This window comes from Ascaphus truei, chromosome 7 (assembly GCF_040206685.1).
Source record: "Ascaphus truei isolate aAscTru1 chromosome 7, aAscTru1.hap1, whole genome shotgun sequence".
In the NCBI taxonomy this organism is placed as follows: domain Eukaryota; kingdom Metazoa; phylum Chordata; class Amphibia; order Anura; family Ascaphidae; genus Ascaphus; species Ascaphus truei.
In genome coordinates, this window is record NC_134489.1 from 51,869,590 (window position 1) to 51,886,857 (window position 17,268).

Genomic DNA, 17,268 nt, shown 5'->3' on the forward strand with positions numbered 1-17,268 from the left:
TGTTTGCTGAGGAATGCTAGAATAGGCCACTTACTGTAATTGTCCCCGTTTGACCCTCTCCACACTGTTAACACTGTCTTGAGAACTGCTTTGAAGGCGGCTTGGGCTGGCACAGCTTAGTTCACCCTCAATGAACCTGCTTGGTGCATCCCCAAATGATTTTTTTTTCCCAAGAAGGAAGAATCGTCCTATTCTAATTATACTCCTGTGTTGTATCAAGGTTATAAAACACAATGTTTGGCACAGGGAGTGCAACTTTTACAAGATCACACAGAGTATCTGCCGGAATATTTTTTTCCTTATGTTGCCTGCACCAGGTCTCCCCCACCCCCCTACTGAAGCTAATCTGCAGTGCTCCCCCTCCCCCTAACCTCAGGGGGCTTCCGAGGTATTTGCACTTTTTCCAGTGGACTAGAATACTTGCCTTGGGGAGACAAAATGGCCACCATTGTAATCCTTGCTCAAGTGGTTAATGTCCTGATGGCTTTCTATAAGTAGCCCCAAAGCCATAATTTTTTTTCCACACTGGTACAGACGTGAAAATTTCAGTTCTAACCATAGTGCCGATGCAACTAAAGCATTGTCTCTTCTACCGAGCGGGGAGGGGGAGGGGGGGGGGGAGGGGGCAAGAGGACACAAAACCCCTTCATTATGTGAAAAGCTGTGCATTTAGAATTTGAAAAGAGGAGTGTAATCCGCACCCTGTTTATGTGATTGTAACAGGGACTGTGTAACATGGTTACACTGTTGGTAAAAACGTGCCTCTAATCCAGCAGTGTGCTGGTTAATTGTACACCAGCAATCAACCAGATTCTGACTGATTAGGACTGTCAGAAAAAGCCTGTTCTGAGAAACAGGAACGAGATTCCTTAGCCCACACCTGGGCTGAACTAAGGAAAAGATGATGTCTTGATGCACACAGAAGGACTGTATGCTGCCAGCAAGACAAGAGGACAAGACCTATACCTGGACACAGAGAGTGCCATAGCACACAAGGATGCTGATCCAGAAGAACAGAGAGGCCTTCCCCTACAGAAACCCCAGATACAAACAAGACTTTCTTTCTTTTTTGACTGCTGTGTGTGTGTGGGGGGGGGAGAGGGGTGTGGTAAGCAGCTTAGCTACCCACCCAGCTAGATAGGACTGAAGTAAAATGTGTAGGGATGTCTCCAAAGTGGAGTAGGTTTTTCTTTTACGTTTGTGTTTGAAGTGTTTAAAGTAACAGGCACAATAAAGCCTTATTTTAATTTCACCTTAAGTCTAAACCTTCAAAAAATCTTCGTGTAACAGAGTTCTGTGCAAAAAGCTCATGTTGTATAAAATGAGACTTTCTGAGCTTTGCTGATAAATTATTGTCATAGTCCTAATTTAAAATATGTAGTATTCATTTAATAAAATATAAGATAAATATTCCAATGTTGACACCCTTGGAAAGTGAAGGAGGGTAATGCAGATGTGGAAGCAATCCATGCAATATATTGCAGAAGGAAAAGGAGGGAATAGAACCATTTTTTATCTGCTGCTAACTCTCTATTTAGAGATTAATTTATAATCTTGTAGTCTCGGGTTGGTTTAAATCCAGGAATTTTACCTTCTCTTTTTCTTACATCTTTCTACACAGGCCTTTTTCCTGATGTTGGTGGAGGCTATTTCTTACCTCGACTTTCTGGTAAGATTGGCCTATATATTGCTCTTACTGGATTCAGATTAAAGGGAAGAGATGTGCAGAAGGCTGGACTTGCAACCCACTTTGTGAAATCAGAAAAGGTACGGATTGGACATCACTGTAGAATCAATTTTTCAATTTGTGCTATGTTTTCTATGCAATTCTACTCCATAAGACACCTTTCAGCACAGGTTAAATATGGCACTTTTTAAACCCCATTCAAGTGAACGAGTTGTAAGGCGTCATATGGCGGTAAACTATTTTGAAAATATGGTCCTTTTATGGCCCATTTATTTAAATGGGCTGGGAGCGGTCTTCCAGCATGGGGAGGTGTCTTATGGAATAGCAGTTCTTGACAAAATGTAGTCTTTATGCTTTGTCTTTAACTGGCCCATTTTTCTTTGTCACCATTGTTCTTTCTCATTGTCATCTGTAGATATCTCTAATACATCTCTAAACAAGCTTAACTTTCTTTATTATAACCACTCGAGGCACTGTAAACTATATATTATCTTCCCAGCAGAGGTGTCTTGTGAATGTAGGATTGTGATTGGCTCAGGCTGTCATGGGTACACCAAACCGGTCTTGCAACTTTCAAAACTGGCCTTGGAATATAATACATTGGTGGTTCCCATTTTGATATCCATTGTGAGCCTGCATTCCATTTTCTTAATTTGTCTGCAATTGCTTTCCTACCTCCCACGTGCAAGTGGCATTAAATTAAGACTTGGTATTGTGCTGATTGAAAAATTATTTCTTGCTAACTTTTGAATACTAATTCTGCATGTCATTTATTCAGTACAGATTGGTTGTAAGTGGTCTTGAAAGCCATTAATTAAAAATATATTTTCGTGTAAAGTAGGGAGCGGCCGAGTTCGCGCATGTGTAGAAGGGGGACAGCCGAGTCTGCATGCGCAGAAGGGGTAGGTGTCACGGTAGCTAGTGACAGGGTATAATATACACCAAATATCTGGGTTGGATTGAACACGACTTAGATATAATAAATATAGTAATAAATATAGTTTATTCCTTAAAGAAGGAGAACACACAAGATGATACAAATAACAGACAAGAAATAGACACTTACTTAGGGTTGGATAATGAAGCAATCAGGTACAGGATTGGCAATTCATTCAGCAATACAGGTTCAAATGAAGACATCATGAAAAGACACGAAAGATACTGACTATAGGGCTGACACTGGTTTATATGTGATTCCAGCCCTATACGTTCACAGAGGGTGTCAGGCATTGGACATCAATTACCTCCACCCAATGACCCTTTGCCACCTCACTTGAGAGGCAAAGTCATACCTGCCCACAGGGGTGGACATTATTCTAATCAGGGGCTCATTTCCCTAGCCCCCCTCCCACAAGACCGGCATCTGAAAGTCTGCTTGGGACAGGAAAACTTTTGTCCCAAGGTGTGAAACACAACACTTATCGTAAAGTACCCACATCCTGCTTTCCTTTGTGCTAGCATACACAAGCAGGGTGGGGGAGCCTTTGATCAGGGGGTTTATTGTAGACCACTTGTCTCCCCCCTGAGCATTAACATACCATATGTTGGCTCTGGGCTTTTATACCAGACCCAAAATACAATACATTCTTTAATATCTACACATATTAAAATAATTCGTTTCGTGGGTCTGAGCGGGCTGAAATCTGCCAGGTCCTCATGTCGGATGACCCTTGTCACAGTTACCAAATATCAGCCTTCCACGGCCCCCAGAACCGGAGATACAAAAATACAGTTTAAAAGCACATTACAAAAAGTGGCTTTTTTCTGCCATGCAAGTCAATGGCAGAAACCTAAACTTTACCATTACCCTGACTCCGTTCTGTTGCCCCGAGAGGGTCGCTATTTGCCATGCAATCCTGCCGGAACTAGGACTACATGGTGACAGAATCTCAGCTCTCTAGATTGAACAAAACCGGAGTTATGGGTTCCAGGTTTCTGCTCATTCTGACTTAGCCGTTTTTTCCACACGGCTTCCCTCCATTAAAATCAATAGGGCTGGCGCCTCCATAGGAAATGCATGGGCCGGCGCCGCCATAGGATTCAATGGCACCTCCGCTATCATTGAAGTACATGGGAAACACACGCTTTTTAACAGTTAACCCTACTCCGTTCGGTTGAGGGGAGAGGGCTGGAAATTGCCATGCAGTCATGCCGGAGCAGTGACTACATCCTTGCCAACTCCCAACCCTCGGGTCCCCACGGAACCAGAGTTATGGGTTTTCAGTTTACCCTGTTTCATACTGTGTTTGAAAGCCACGCGGCTTTCTCCGCCATTACGGTCAATGGTAGGACCCTCCTAGCCGGCGCGACCCTTTCTCGTCGCCATTAATTGTCGGACCCAGTTGGGGTCAAGTGAGGGGGTTCCTAACATCTAGGGGAAATAGGAATTTTATTTCTGGGTGCCCTAGAACAAAAGTTCCCACGCCAATTGGCCGTGAACTTGACCGAGACCTTAGTTCCCACGCCAATTGCGCGATCAAAGCTCGTCTCCGGAGGTTGGCTTCCAGGAATCCCCATTGAAATTCATTACTCCATTCACTTTCAATGGGGAACCGCCACTCCTCCTCTCGAGCGCCACCTGCAGGTATTCTACGGAAACGAGCCCAAATCGCCGGAATCTCCATAGGATTGTATTGAGCCCCAATGGCGACCTATGGAGAAACTGCAAAATGGAGCCTGCAAAGGCGGGAAAAGGGACAAAGGGTAATAAACACAGAATTAACATTAACCCTTTCCCTCCCGCATAGATCCCAGTGTATGTGTTGGTGCAGATACTGGAATGGGAACAATACATATTCACAGGGGGATACACCGTTGGTGCTGAAGCAGGGGCATAACTACAGTACTGTACTGGACATCATTCCAGTTAACCCCTCGCCTCCCAGGTGAGAGCAGGGGGTGGCCAAATACCATCCAAACCCCCTCTCCCATGACAGTAGGAAAGAGGGAAAATCGCCAGTGGACATAGCAAGTGCTATGTTCCGTTTTTCGGCGATTTTCGCTTTCCGGTGGCGGCCTAGAACAGAACCCGCTGTATGAGTGGGGCCCTACTGTATTTACCCAAGCATCTTTTTGGTCTTCTCCCAATAATGTAAATAGCATTCTTTTGATTTCTTGCACTCGTTCTGGTGTATTATGCTATTCTTCTAGAAACTATTCTTTCTTCCTATTAATTCAGTTGCTCTTCCAGATATAAGGATTTTTTGCTATCTTTTGCCAAATGAGAATCCATATAGTGACCTAAAAGCTATCCAGAAACTTACCCCGGTTATATAAAGAAGTCTTTAAAAATATAATTGTAGATTGCATAGGAATCAATAGCAGTGTTGGCACTGAATATCCCAACACATTCCCCCATTCACACCAGATGGAACAATGAAAACAGCTATATCTGTGCATCCATCTGTCAGGGTGTGACCCTGAACTTTACTTTTATCCACGGTCAATTGGAGCAGTTTATAGAGACATAAGAATGATGGAGGTGAAGCGTAATATACAGTACGATCAAATAATAAAAGTTGTGAGCTGACTATTGAACTACAGATGCAGCCACGAGTACCCGAACACTTGCCTTTGAAAATCTGGGGCAATCTCCCAGTAATGCTGCAACATTTCTATGACATTTCTGCAGACAGACTAATGGTCCATCGGATTAACACAGCGGGAGTCCCTGGCAGTCTCATTCAGTTTGAATGGGACTGCCAGGGACCCCCGCTGTGTTAATCCGATGGGCCATTAGTCTGTCTGCAGAAATGTCACAGAAATGTTGCAGCATTACTCAGAGATTGCCCCAGATATTCCCAGGCAAGTGTTCGGATACTCGTGGCTGCATCAGTACACTACAGCATTTTATGATTGGCTAAAGTGGTGAATGACTGACCTTGCTGCTGTCACATTAATTTATCAGATTATATAAAGGCAGTAGTATGATTGAGAAGACAATATTTGTTTGACTTAATGCTATACTACCTCATTTGCTTATTTCTAAGATTGCCTCCCTTGAGAAAGATCTTGTCACCTTGAAGTGTCCTTCAAACGATGATGTCGCCGATGTGCTGGCCACCTATCAGAAAAAGGTACTTGGTCATAACAAGATTCAGTTTTAATTTGCAGACATGGAAAACTCCCCAGGCTTTTCCTGGAATCTGGGGTTACAGCTGTTCTTTGCTGGATGTAGGCATGTGGAAAAGAGGTGTGGGCATGTTGGTGAATGAGGGAGGGGAAGAGTAGGGTAGTAGCAGTGGGAATATGTGAATGAGTTGATAGGAAGTACAGTAGCAATGTGCTTGTTGGGTGGAGCCCTGTTTGTGGGTTGGAAAGGGGGGTTAAGTGGGATAGAAGTAAGTACAGAGGCATATGTATAGTGTTGGAGGATCAGTGTGTGGGAGAGTACATGTGGAAATGTGAGAGTGACAGAAATATGCAATACTGGCAAAATGGTGGCGCAGTGATAAAGGCAATAGCCGTGAATAAATATAAAGTGAATACGAATAAGTGAATACAAATAGTGAACAAAAAATTGCAGCTCAAAAAACCCTTTGGTGGACGATCTGCAACCTCCACTTCTATTGTAGCACGTCTTGGAAAAACAGGGGAGCGCAGGTATCAATATGCAAAAAATAGAAAAGCACACATAGTGCAAATAAAGTTAATTCAAACAATATTAATTCAACCACATCATATTGTTTGAATTAACTTTATTTGCACTATGTGTGCTTTTCTATTTTTTGCATATTGATACCTGCGCTCCCCCTGTTTTTCCAAGAAATGTGAGAGTGAGCTGCGGATTTTGGAGTCATTTCCATGTGGAAGAAAAGGCATCTGCATTTTAGGAATGTACATTGTTATGAATGTAGAATGATGGGGGGGGGGAGAGGAGGAGAGAAACGGGTGCTAAATCCTGTGTAGAACTGAAAATTCAGTGTTATAATTGGACATTTTTAGAGGATGCACAACTGCTCCAGGAAATGTTTGTCATTGAACTTCTGATAAACAAGTCAAAAGAGCCTTCTAGAGTTGAACTCATAATGACTAAAACACTTTTAATTTTTTTTTTCAAATTTATTTTAAATACTCAATGCTTAAGGGAAACTTTCTCTGATTTATATTATTGTGTATTTTAGACTTTCAGCAAATCAGAAAACTGATTTTTAATTGTCCTATGAATATGCTAGGAGACAACTTCGGGGATTTGTAGAGTATTAAAGGTTACAAACTGAGTGTAATGCTCCAAAAACAGGAACAAATTGTATAATTGTTGGCTCTCAGTCAATGTATCAAGGTGCTTTGCTTCAATGTTGCTATACTTGGACTATTGAGCATTCTAGAGAAGTTAAGGGAGGATTTAGTCAGCACAATATTATGAGATGTATCAATTTTCATCTATAACAGGTCCAGTCCCTTCTCTTTCCTTCAGATAAATCTGCTAGGTTTACTGGCGATAAAGGAGCAATCGAAGGAGGGATTTAAAAAATAAAAATAGTTCCCTGTAGGATTGAAGCAGGCGGTCTCCGGAGCTGGGGGGTGCTAGTATCGGCTCTAGCTGGGGTTTAAATTTTAAAGCGCCACGTGGGCTAAAAGGAAGTTGAACCTGATGACGTCACAGTTTCCTATTGGCCCGCACGGCATGGGAGATTTGAAACGCCGCCATTACATGAACCCTGGTAGCTGAGCAGAGCGGCTACTGGCACTCCCTACTAAGGCAGGTATCTCCCGAAAAAACACATAAACCGGCGCCTCAGAGAAATAAAAATAATAGCCTGACCAAATATAGTCCAATAAAGCTAGGATGAGTTCCAAGGAAGTATCTTCAATGTAGTCTCAGACAAACAAACATAAAAGACGACAACATAGAGAAAAAAAAGAAGAGAAAAAGATCATAGTGCAACTAAAAACAAAAAATCACTGATAAGGTATGCAAGAAATGATGGCAATTTAATACAATGAATTAAAAATATAAAAACAACAAACACTTGATTGTTGGGCAAGAGACACTTATAAAGCAATGGCATCCAGTGGGGCTAAAATTAAAACCCTTCTTACAGCAAGGCTGATAAACATAAGCCTGTAGCACAATGACACTTTCCACTCTGAAGTCTGGGAGAGAGATGGCACAGCTCTATCTCTGGAAGCTCCACACCGCTAGGAAGCACCGCTCGTGAGGCTCCACACCGCCGGAGAACTCCACTGTCCACACACCCACAAGTCAGCACATGAGCAAGTAGCAACACAGGCAACGTCCTGCACTCACTGCTGCCGGGGGACTCACTGAAACAAACCACGCGGACCAGAGGTCTCGCGTTGTCAGTGACGTCACCGCTATAGGCAGGGGCAGGGGAAGAACACACGCGAAGGCATGCCCCTGACGAAGTGACTGACGTCACGAAACGCGTAGGGTGGACCTTCTTTTGGCAGAAACATTTGGCGTTCTTTCCTGGTAGCCATTATAACTTTCCTTCCTTAGCCTTGGCTCTGAGAGCTCCCCGGCACTCGCGTGTGTTCTTCCCCTGCCCCTGCCTATAGCGGTGACGTCACTGACATCGCGAGACCTCTGGTCTGCGTGGTTTGTTTCAGTGAGTCCCCCGGCAGCAGTGAGTGCAGGCTTTTGCCTGTGTTGCTACTTGCTCATGTGCTGACTTGTGGGTGTGTGGACAGTGGAGTTCTCCGGCGGTGTGGAGCCTCACGAGCGGTGCTTCCTAGCGGTGTGGAGCTTCCAGAGGTAGAGCTGTGCCATCTCTCTCCCAGACTTCAGAGTGGAAAGTGTCATTGTGCTACAGGCTTATGTTTATCAGCCTTGCTGTAAGTAGGGTTTTAATTTTAGCCCCACTGGATGCCATTGCTTTATAAGTGTCTCTTGCCCAACAATCAAGTGTTTGTTGTTTTTATATTTTTAATTCATTGTATTAAATTGCCATCATTTCTTGCATATATTATCAGTGATTTTTTGTTTATAGTTGCACTATGATCTTTTTCTCTTCTTTTTTTTTTTCTCTATGTTGTCGTCTTTTATGTTTGTTTGTCTGAGACTACATTGAAGATACTTCCTTGGAACTCATCCCAGCTTTATTGGACTATATTTGGTCAGGCTATTATTTTTATTTCTCTGAGGCGCCGGTTTCTGTGTTTTTACTGTGTTTATTGGTTTGTGTGACCTATTTTTTCCTGGCTGCCTCCACTCTAATATTTGAGTGTTTATATTTATTATGTTAGTTGCTCAATTGTCACTAATTTGTTTATATTATTAGCATTAGCGCTGTTCTCACTGCCCTTCCCCTTTAGGTATCTCCAGAAGCAGGGTGTCCCCGGAGCTGAAATGAGTGGGATTCAGCTCCGGAAACCAGCTGCTTCAATCCTAGGTTAAAAAAAAAAATCGGCAAAAAATAAATTGAATGCTTGGATTGCCTCTTTAAAGTGCTTCTAAGTGATCGCCAAATGTAAGAACCAGATTGCCAAACTTCATACACATACTGCAGGTGCAAGTTGAAGCATACAGTACGGAAATATCTACCCAGTGTTTTGGAGCACATTGGACTATCTTTATACATATTTACTATAATATTCATGGTGGGCTCAGTCTAATGCTTAATTTCAGCTGCAATTAGTTGAAGTAAACCTTTTAATGATTTCTTCTTACACAGAGTGACACCGATCAGGATAAGCCGTTTGTGCTTGCTGAACACCTAGACAAGATAAACAGGTACATACAGTCAGAAATTGTGCATGTCCTTGTTTACTAGTAAAGAAATGTAGAAACTTTATTGGTTCTGGGAAAAACCGAGGTTTGTCTGATGGTCCTTTTTTAACGGGCTAGAGTGAGAACTCTTAACCTTTTTGATGACCCCAAGACATAGCCACTACGTCATGGGGTCCGGCACTACAGGGGTGGCCCACAGAGCACTCTATTTCTAGGGGAGATTGTGTCCCCGCTTCTGTTTAATGCCACCGTGATCACATGACCACTCCTGAAGAGCTCCGGCGCTCAGCAGTAGCTGCCCAGTCACTGCTATGCTTTCTCTCCCTGCTCCTGCCGGTGCTGAAAGTCGCGTCAACTTCCGGCTGACATGAGGGAGAGGAAGGATTCGGTAAGAGTGCGTGCTGTCAGCTCCCTTTAAAGTGTGTGTGTAAGTAACTGAGGAAGAGAGTGTGTGTATAAGTGAGAGGGGGAGAGAGTGTGTAAGTGATGGGTGAGTGTGTGTAAGTGAGAGGGGGAGAGTGTGTGAGAGAGAGAGAGAGTGTGTGTGTGTGTGTGTGTAAGTGAAGGTGATTGTGTATGTGTATAGAAGGGGTAGAGGGAGCTTAAGGGAGAGTGTGTGAGGGGGGAGAGACACGAGTCAAGAGACGGGGGCGAGGGTTGGGGTTCCTCAGAATTTCACAATCGAATGGGGTTCTTTAACCAAAAAATGGTTGAAAACCACTGATCTATGCTGTTAATTGTTTTAAAGAACCTTAAGTTGTAAATAGAAATTGTCTTATGATTTGGTGATTAACATGTCGTAATCTATTTCACTATGATTTCTAGACACTAAACCTGACACATTTAACAGAGTTGCAAGCTGCGTCTGAAACAAAAGAGCGAGAATAAGTGCGCGCGGTTCCCAAACAACTTAGAGTAGTGTCCCAAGGGTGTGTATTCCTCCTGCAGCTCGATATTCTCCCGTGATCAGCGGGGTAAACTATAACACACAAAAATCTAAAATAGAGTGCAAACAGGAAAGCACAATCAATATAGGTTGATAAAATTTTATGTATAATATAAGCAAGTTAAAAACTCACATATACAAAAGGGTCATAGTGTATTCGCCACCCCTCACGGACGGATAAGGGCAAAGCCAGAAGGTAAGGGTAGAAGATGGAAACGTCCCAAAGTCCCAGACAAAGTCCACGATTGCTACCGGTTGCGGTTTTTGCATCATCTACAGAGTCTGGGAGGCAGAAGCTGGCGTCCTCGTGGGTGGGTGGGATGGTGACGTCAGTCGTCACAGTGTCTGACGTTGCACACGCGTATCGACCTAAACTTAATTTGGATTCAGAGTGGATGCACTCTGGATCCAAATTAGAAGGAGGGAAACTGTTTGGGTATTTAAACGCTATCCCTGGGATCCATAGACCATACCCCTGATGAAGTGTCATTTGACGCGAAACGCGTTGGTTTAGGTCATTACGCTGTGTGTGACGTCAGACGATGGACGCCTGACATCACCATCCCCTCACCCACGAGGACGCCAGCTTTGGCAGCCCAGACTCTGCTACCGGTTGTGTTTTTTTTATCATCTACATCGAGGACTTTGTCTGGGACATTTGGACATTTCAATCTCCTACCCTTTGCATCCGGCTGTGCCCTTACCCGTCCGTGAGGGGTGGTGAATACACTATGACACTTTTGTATATGTGAGCTTTTAACTTGTTTATATTTTACATAAAATTTTATAAACCTATATTGATTGTGCTTTCGTGTTTGTGCTCTATTTTTGTTTTTTTTGTGCGTCTAAGACAAAAGCCATATAAATAAAGTGAATAAAAGGATAATTATACACGGCAAGCCTGTGCCCTCATCAATGGAATACTATGGAATACTATGCCAGTGTCTAGGAAGTCAACTGCTGATAAAGATATTGCCTTCGAAATGGCAATCTAATCCAGCGCTTTGACCTTCGGCCATTCAGTATAACGCCTTGTGTTTAAAGTACACATAATTAGATGGTAATCAGAAGAATGTTTGATTACACTATTCCTATTGATTCTACTACTCTAAGTACAGATGTGCTCTCCTTATTTTCAGGTTATGGTGTATTGTGTAAGATATATGGTAATGTAAATATGAAAGGGGTTGAACTCAATGAGTGTGTTGTCTTGTTTTATTTTTATTTTTTCAACCTCTACTACTGTACATGTAAAGTGGATAAATTTCTTAGCTACTGTATTTGCAGTTGTCTGATAAGTAAACCACGTGTACAGTAGGTCAATTTAGAATGTTGACCACAAGCTTTAGAATGTTAACACACTCTTATGAGCTGTCATTGAGTTTTACTTGTAAACACAATCGCTCCCAACCACATACCATAATTAAAGGACACATAGTGGACAATAATCACTGTCATTATAATTAACATTGTTTTGATAATCAGGAAAAATTACTAGCTTGAGCAAAGGCTCCAATGAGCATTGGAATGTCATGGACCTGAATACGCACGACTTACTTATGAAATGTTCCGCTTTGTGAAGCATACATACAGAAATCTCTTTGGAGAAAAAAGTGTATGTTGGGAGATAATAGATATATTGCAAGCTAAAACTCAACAGCTGATGCATCAACATTTACATAGTTACATAGTAGATGAGGTTGAAAAAAGACATACTGTAAGCCCATCAAGTTCAACTTATGCTAAATGTAGACGACAGATACTTTATCCTTATACTTTATTCCACATTTTAGCTGCCCTTACTGTAAATAACCCTTTCCTGTGTTGCTGGTGAAATCTCTTTTCCTCCAATCTTAAGGGATGACCACGTATCCTTTGTACTGCCCTTGGGATGAATAGTTCTTTTGAACGCTCCTTGTATTGTCCCTAGATATATTTGTATATAGTTATCATATCCCCTCTTAGATACCTCTTTTCTAATATAAACAAATTAAATTTAGCTAGCCCCTCCACATAAATCAGATTATCCATCCCCATTTATTAATTTTGGTGGCTCTTCTCTGCACTCTCTCTAGTTCCATAATGTATTTTTTAAGGAGTGGTGGCCAAAATTGTACTCCATATTCAAGGTATGGTCTTACTAATGCTTTAATAAGGGGCATAATTATGTTTATTTCCGTTCCATCCATTCACTGTTTTAATGCAAGCTCAGATCTTGTTTGCCTTTGCAGCTACTGCATGACCTTTGGCACTATTGTTAATCCTGCTGTCTACAAGCACTCCTATATCCTTCTCTATCAAGGATTCTCGTAATGTATCCCCATTTAATTTGTAAATTGCCTGTTTATTCTTGCTTCCCAAATGCACAACCTTACATGTATCTGTATTAAACCTCACCTGCCATTTACCTGCCCAAGTTTCCAGTCTCTCTAAGTCCTTCTGGAGACAAATTACATCCTGCTCTGATTCTACTACCTTACACAATTTAGTGTCATCAGCAAAGATGAAGAGTTTGCTCTCTTCTATGCAAACCTCAAGGTAATTAATAAACAAGTTAAAAAGCAGGGGTCCCAGTACCGATCCTTGAGGCACCCCACTCCAAAACTTGAGACCAACCTGAAAAAGTAAAAAAATTTGTTACGCTCTGTTGTCTATCCTTCAACCAGTTTTCAATCCAGGTGCAAATATTTTTTTACCAAGTCCAATTTGCTTTAATTTGTACACTAACCTCTTCTGTGGAACCGTGACAAAAGCCTTTGCAAAATCTAAGTACACCACATCAACGGCATTACCCTAGTTCAAATTCCTACTTACCTCCTCCAAAGAAACTAATAAGGTTAGTTTGGCACGACCTATACTTCATAAATCCATGCTGACTATTGCTAATAATTTTGTTTTACTATTACTGTAGGTATTCCTGAATATTATCCCGTACTAAACCTTCAAGTAGCTTCCCCACTATTGATGTCAGGCTTACAGGTCTGTAATTCCCCAGTTGTGATATAGCTCCCTTTTTAAATATAGGCACCAAGTCTGCTTTACGCCAATCTTGTGGTACTGAGCCTGTGGAAAGGGAGTCCTTAAATATTAAATGTTATGATTTGGCTATTACTGAACTTAACTCCTTAAGAACTCTTGGATGTATACCATCGGGGCCAGGTGTCTTATTTACTTTAATTTTATCAAGCCGCCTATGAACTTCTTCCTCAATTAACCAATTGATCGTTAATATAGAGGTTGTGACTGCTGCACTACTATTGCAATTGTTTCTTCCCTGGTAAATACAGGCAAATAATTTGTTTAACATCTCTGCTTTTTCCTTGTCGCCAATAATGTGCCTGCCCATCTTACACTGAAAGATCCTATATTTTCTTTTTCTATTTTTCTTGTTATTAAGGCACTTCAAAAACTTTTTAGGGTTGATCTTACTTTCTATTGCAATCCATTTTTTATTATCCATTGTTGCTAATTTGATTGCCCTTTTGCAACTTTTGTTACATTCCTTAAAATTCTGATATGAATCAAATTAGGGTTGCCAGGTGTCCAGTACTGAACCGGACTGTACTGTATTTGGAGCCGACACCGGTAATTGAACCAGGTTCCCTCAGTGCCAGTCAGTGTCTTTACTCACTAAGCCACTCGTTCTCCCTTTCACCTTTGTGTCCAGTATTTTTGGAGAAACCACCTGGCCACTCTAAATATGATGCCTCCGTCCCTTCTGACTTTCAGAATCTAAATGCCTTTATTTGTTTTAGAGATTATACCTTGCACATGCTGCTTTAGTACAGTATGTCTATAGCTCAGTTTCTGTAGTGACTGAAGAGAAATTATGTTTTTGTGTGTTCTCACAGTATCTTGCCACCAATGAGATCACAAGTCCTGGAACATAGGTTTTAGTTTTTTAGTTACTGCTTTCTCGAAGCGTTCTGGGATTTGGGACTGGAACATTTTATCTCGACATCTTGCAACTACTTTGATCTGTAATATTTAAAATGTGATGCTCATGATACTGTATATACTCTGATATTGCGTGAAAAGAATGATATAACTCTGAAGATTTTTCAAACAAGCAATCTTCTCTGCTCTTGAATGGTTTCAAACATATACTCTTTATAAATGCTTTATAAATTGAAGAAAGGCTTCAAATCTCACCAGCATGGAATATAACAGTCGTTTTTAGTAGAGAAAAAGATGCCAGAAACCCAAGCAGAGAAATGCTGGGTTATGTATCTAAACTAATAAATAATTAATGTGTGGTAGAAAAAAAAGCTTTTATTCACGCAGAGCAAGTATTCCAACCCCATTCCTCATACTTTCATAATCCATTATAGGGAGTTTCTTGATTCGCTCCTCCAGAAAAATAGCCCAGTTAACCACAATGTAGCAAAATAAAAAGGACACAGAGCCATACAAATAAAATGGGAAACATATAAGAATAGGCTCATTTCATCTGGTCTGAACAGAGCCTCAATTTGTGTTCTAACGGTTTGTCAAGACAAGTACAGATGCAGCCACCAGTATTAGATCATTTGCCTTGGGCAATCTCCCAATAAACTGCAACATTTCTGTGAGATTTCTGCAGCCAGACTAATGGCCCATCCAATTAACACAGCGGGGGGTCAAACTGAATGGGACTGCAGGGACCCCTGCTGTGTTCATCCGATGGGCCATTAGTCTGGCAGCAGAATCTCGCAGAAATGTTGAGGCATTTGCTGTGAGATGCCTTCGTTTTTACCCAGGCAAGTGATCGGATACTGGTGGCTGCATCTGTAAGTGTTCTGATCACGAGCCATTGTTTGTTAAATCTACATACAATACATTATCTTGTTTTATGATACATCAGTATAAATGGACTCTCGCTGTTGTTTTTTTGCCTGCAGTCTGTTCGCAGCAAACAGTGTAGAAGAAATATTTGAAAACCTGAAGCGGGATGGATCACCTTTTGCTACACAGCAGCTTCATGTAAGTCAATTTTAAAGTCATTATGTCTAAAATTAACTATAATAAATATGAAATTCTAAGTATCATAAAACTATTATTTTCACAGTGAATACAATATTTCAATGGGGAATGCATCTTGAACTTCCTTTTCACAGAAATATTGCTCATATAGTAAAATATTTACATGTGTCTGTGATTGGGTCTATTTATGTGTGTGTGTTCCTCTGTATTGTCTGTTTCCCGTGTGTTTCTCTGTGTCTTCATAAACAGTAGGAATGTAACTTGAGCTATAAACTGCTGAAGTGCCTGGATTCAAATAGGATTTTAGTCCAGCCCTGCTCTGAAAACTATGGTACAGTCGTACCCACTACTGATCCCACTGTGATGCAAAATAAGGAACAATTCCAGTTTACGTTATTATTATTTTTTTAAACTGCCTTAGTAAATGAACGTAAATTATAGGTTAAAGCTGTTAAATTCCGGGCATTGTTGAAATCCCTGCTCTCTGATCCGTAATGGCCCGGAATTTTTGGCACCCTGCCAAGTTTTTCAGTCAATCAGCTTTCAGTTCTCATTCACAAAGAGTGAGATCAGCTCTTAGACAGGGCAGGTGATTGGACAGAAGGCAGCAGCAAGGCACTGACTCCTCCCCCACCCTGCCTGCAGAGAGCTCCGCACAGGAGAGTGAGGGGAAAGTTTGTGTGTCTGTTGTGTGCGTTTTGTGGATGTAAAGGAGGCCAGCAGAGTGTTTTATTGGGGTGTGTCTGTCTTCTGTTGGTGTGTGTTTTGTGGGTGTAGAGGGGACAGCAGAGTCGATTTTGTTGGTGTGTGTCTGCTGTATATGTGTTTTGTGTGTGTTGAGAAGGGGCTGCAGTGTGTGTGTCTTCAGTGTGTGTTTTGTGGGTGGAGGAGGGGTGCAGAGTGTTTTGTGTGTGTTTGTCTGCAGTGTGTGTTTACAGGGGGTCTGCAGTGGGTGTAGGGAGGGGGCTACTGGTGTGTGTGTTTTGTGAATGTAGTGGTGGCAGAGTCTATTGTTGGTTTGTGTGTGTCTCTGCAGTGTGTTTTATGGGTGCAGAGTGTTGTGTGTGGGTGTAGGGGGGCTGCTGCTGTGTGTTTTGTGGATGTAGAGGAGGCAGCAGTCTGTTTTGTTGGTGTGTGTGTGTGTGTGTGTGTGTGTGTCTGCAGTGTGTTGTGTGTGTATGTCAGTGGGTGTAGATGGTGGAGGAGGGCTGCAGAGTGTGTTTTGGTGTGTGTGTCTGCAGTTTTGTGGGTTTACAGGGGGCTGCACTGTGTTTGTGGGTGTAGAGGGGGAGGGGCTGCTGTGTGTGTGTGTGTGTTGTGTGTGTTTTGTGAGTGTAGAGGTTGGAGGAGGGCTGCAGTGTGTTTTGTGGGTGTAGAGGAGGGGGACTGCAGAGTGTGTTTGTCTATAGAGGGAGGGCTGCAGTGTGTGTGTGTGTGTGTGTGTGTGTGTGTGTTTGTGTGTGTATATAGAGGAGGCTGTGTGTGTTTGTGTGTGTATATAGAGGAGGCTGTGTGTATGTACAATTTCCTTTTAATAAACTTGCAGTAAAAGCATAAGAATGTTGACAATCATGCTGATAAAAATTAATATGATTACAAAAGTGTATCTTTTTATGATTTTTTTTTTTTAAAAAAGCCTACATTTAGCCTATAATTGTAATAATCCCCTCAGAACAGGGCATTACTGGCCAATAATGCCCTGGCTGGGTTGAAGTCCATTGGCTTCGCCTCGGGCCTTCAACTCTTCCAGCCAGGGCATTATTGTCCAGTAATCCGCTGTTCTTCGAGGATTATTACTTAATTATACTACAGTACCTGTCTCATACAGTATATCATCAAGAAATGTCCCACACTGTGCCATCGTTTGCCACAATTATTAGAAACTGACAGGCCAAATTATTCATGATAATCCAGTGTTTAGTGTAGCGCGCTTCTGTGCGTAAAGTTCTGTTACTAGTCTGTTTCCCAAAGAGAGAGAGC

General features: G+C 41.9%; 1 protein-coding gene across 1 annotated transcript in view; it reads left to right on the forward strand.

Moving 5' to 3' along the window:
- HIBCH (3-hydroxyisobutyryl-CoA hydrolase) overlaps positions 1–17,268 on the forward strand; it is a 99,015-nt gene that overhangs the window by 62,817 nt on the left and 18,930 nt on the right. Inside the window, exons 8-11 of the mRNA XM_075608371.1 lie at positions 1,622–1,767; positions 5,677–5,763; positions 9,325–9,383; positions 15,207–15,288. Of these exons, the coding sequence (XP_075464486.1) occupies positions 1,622–1,767; positions 5,677–5,763; positions 9,325–9,383; positions 15,207–15,288 (374 nt within the window). The remainder of the gene's footprint in view (positions 1–1,621; positions 1,768–5,676; positions 5,764–9,324; positions 9,384–15,206; positions 15,289–17,268) is intronic.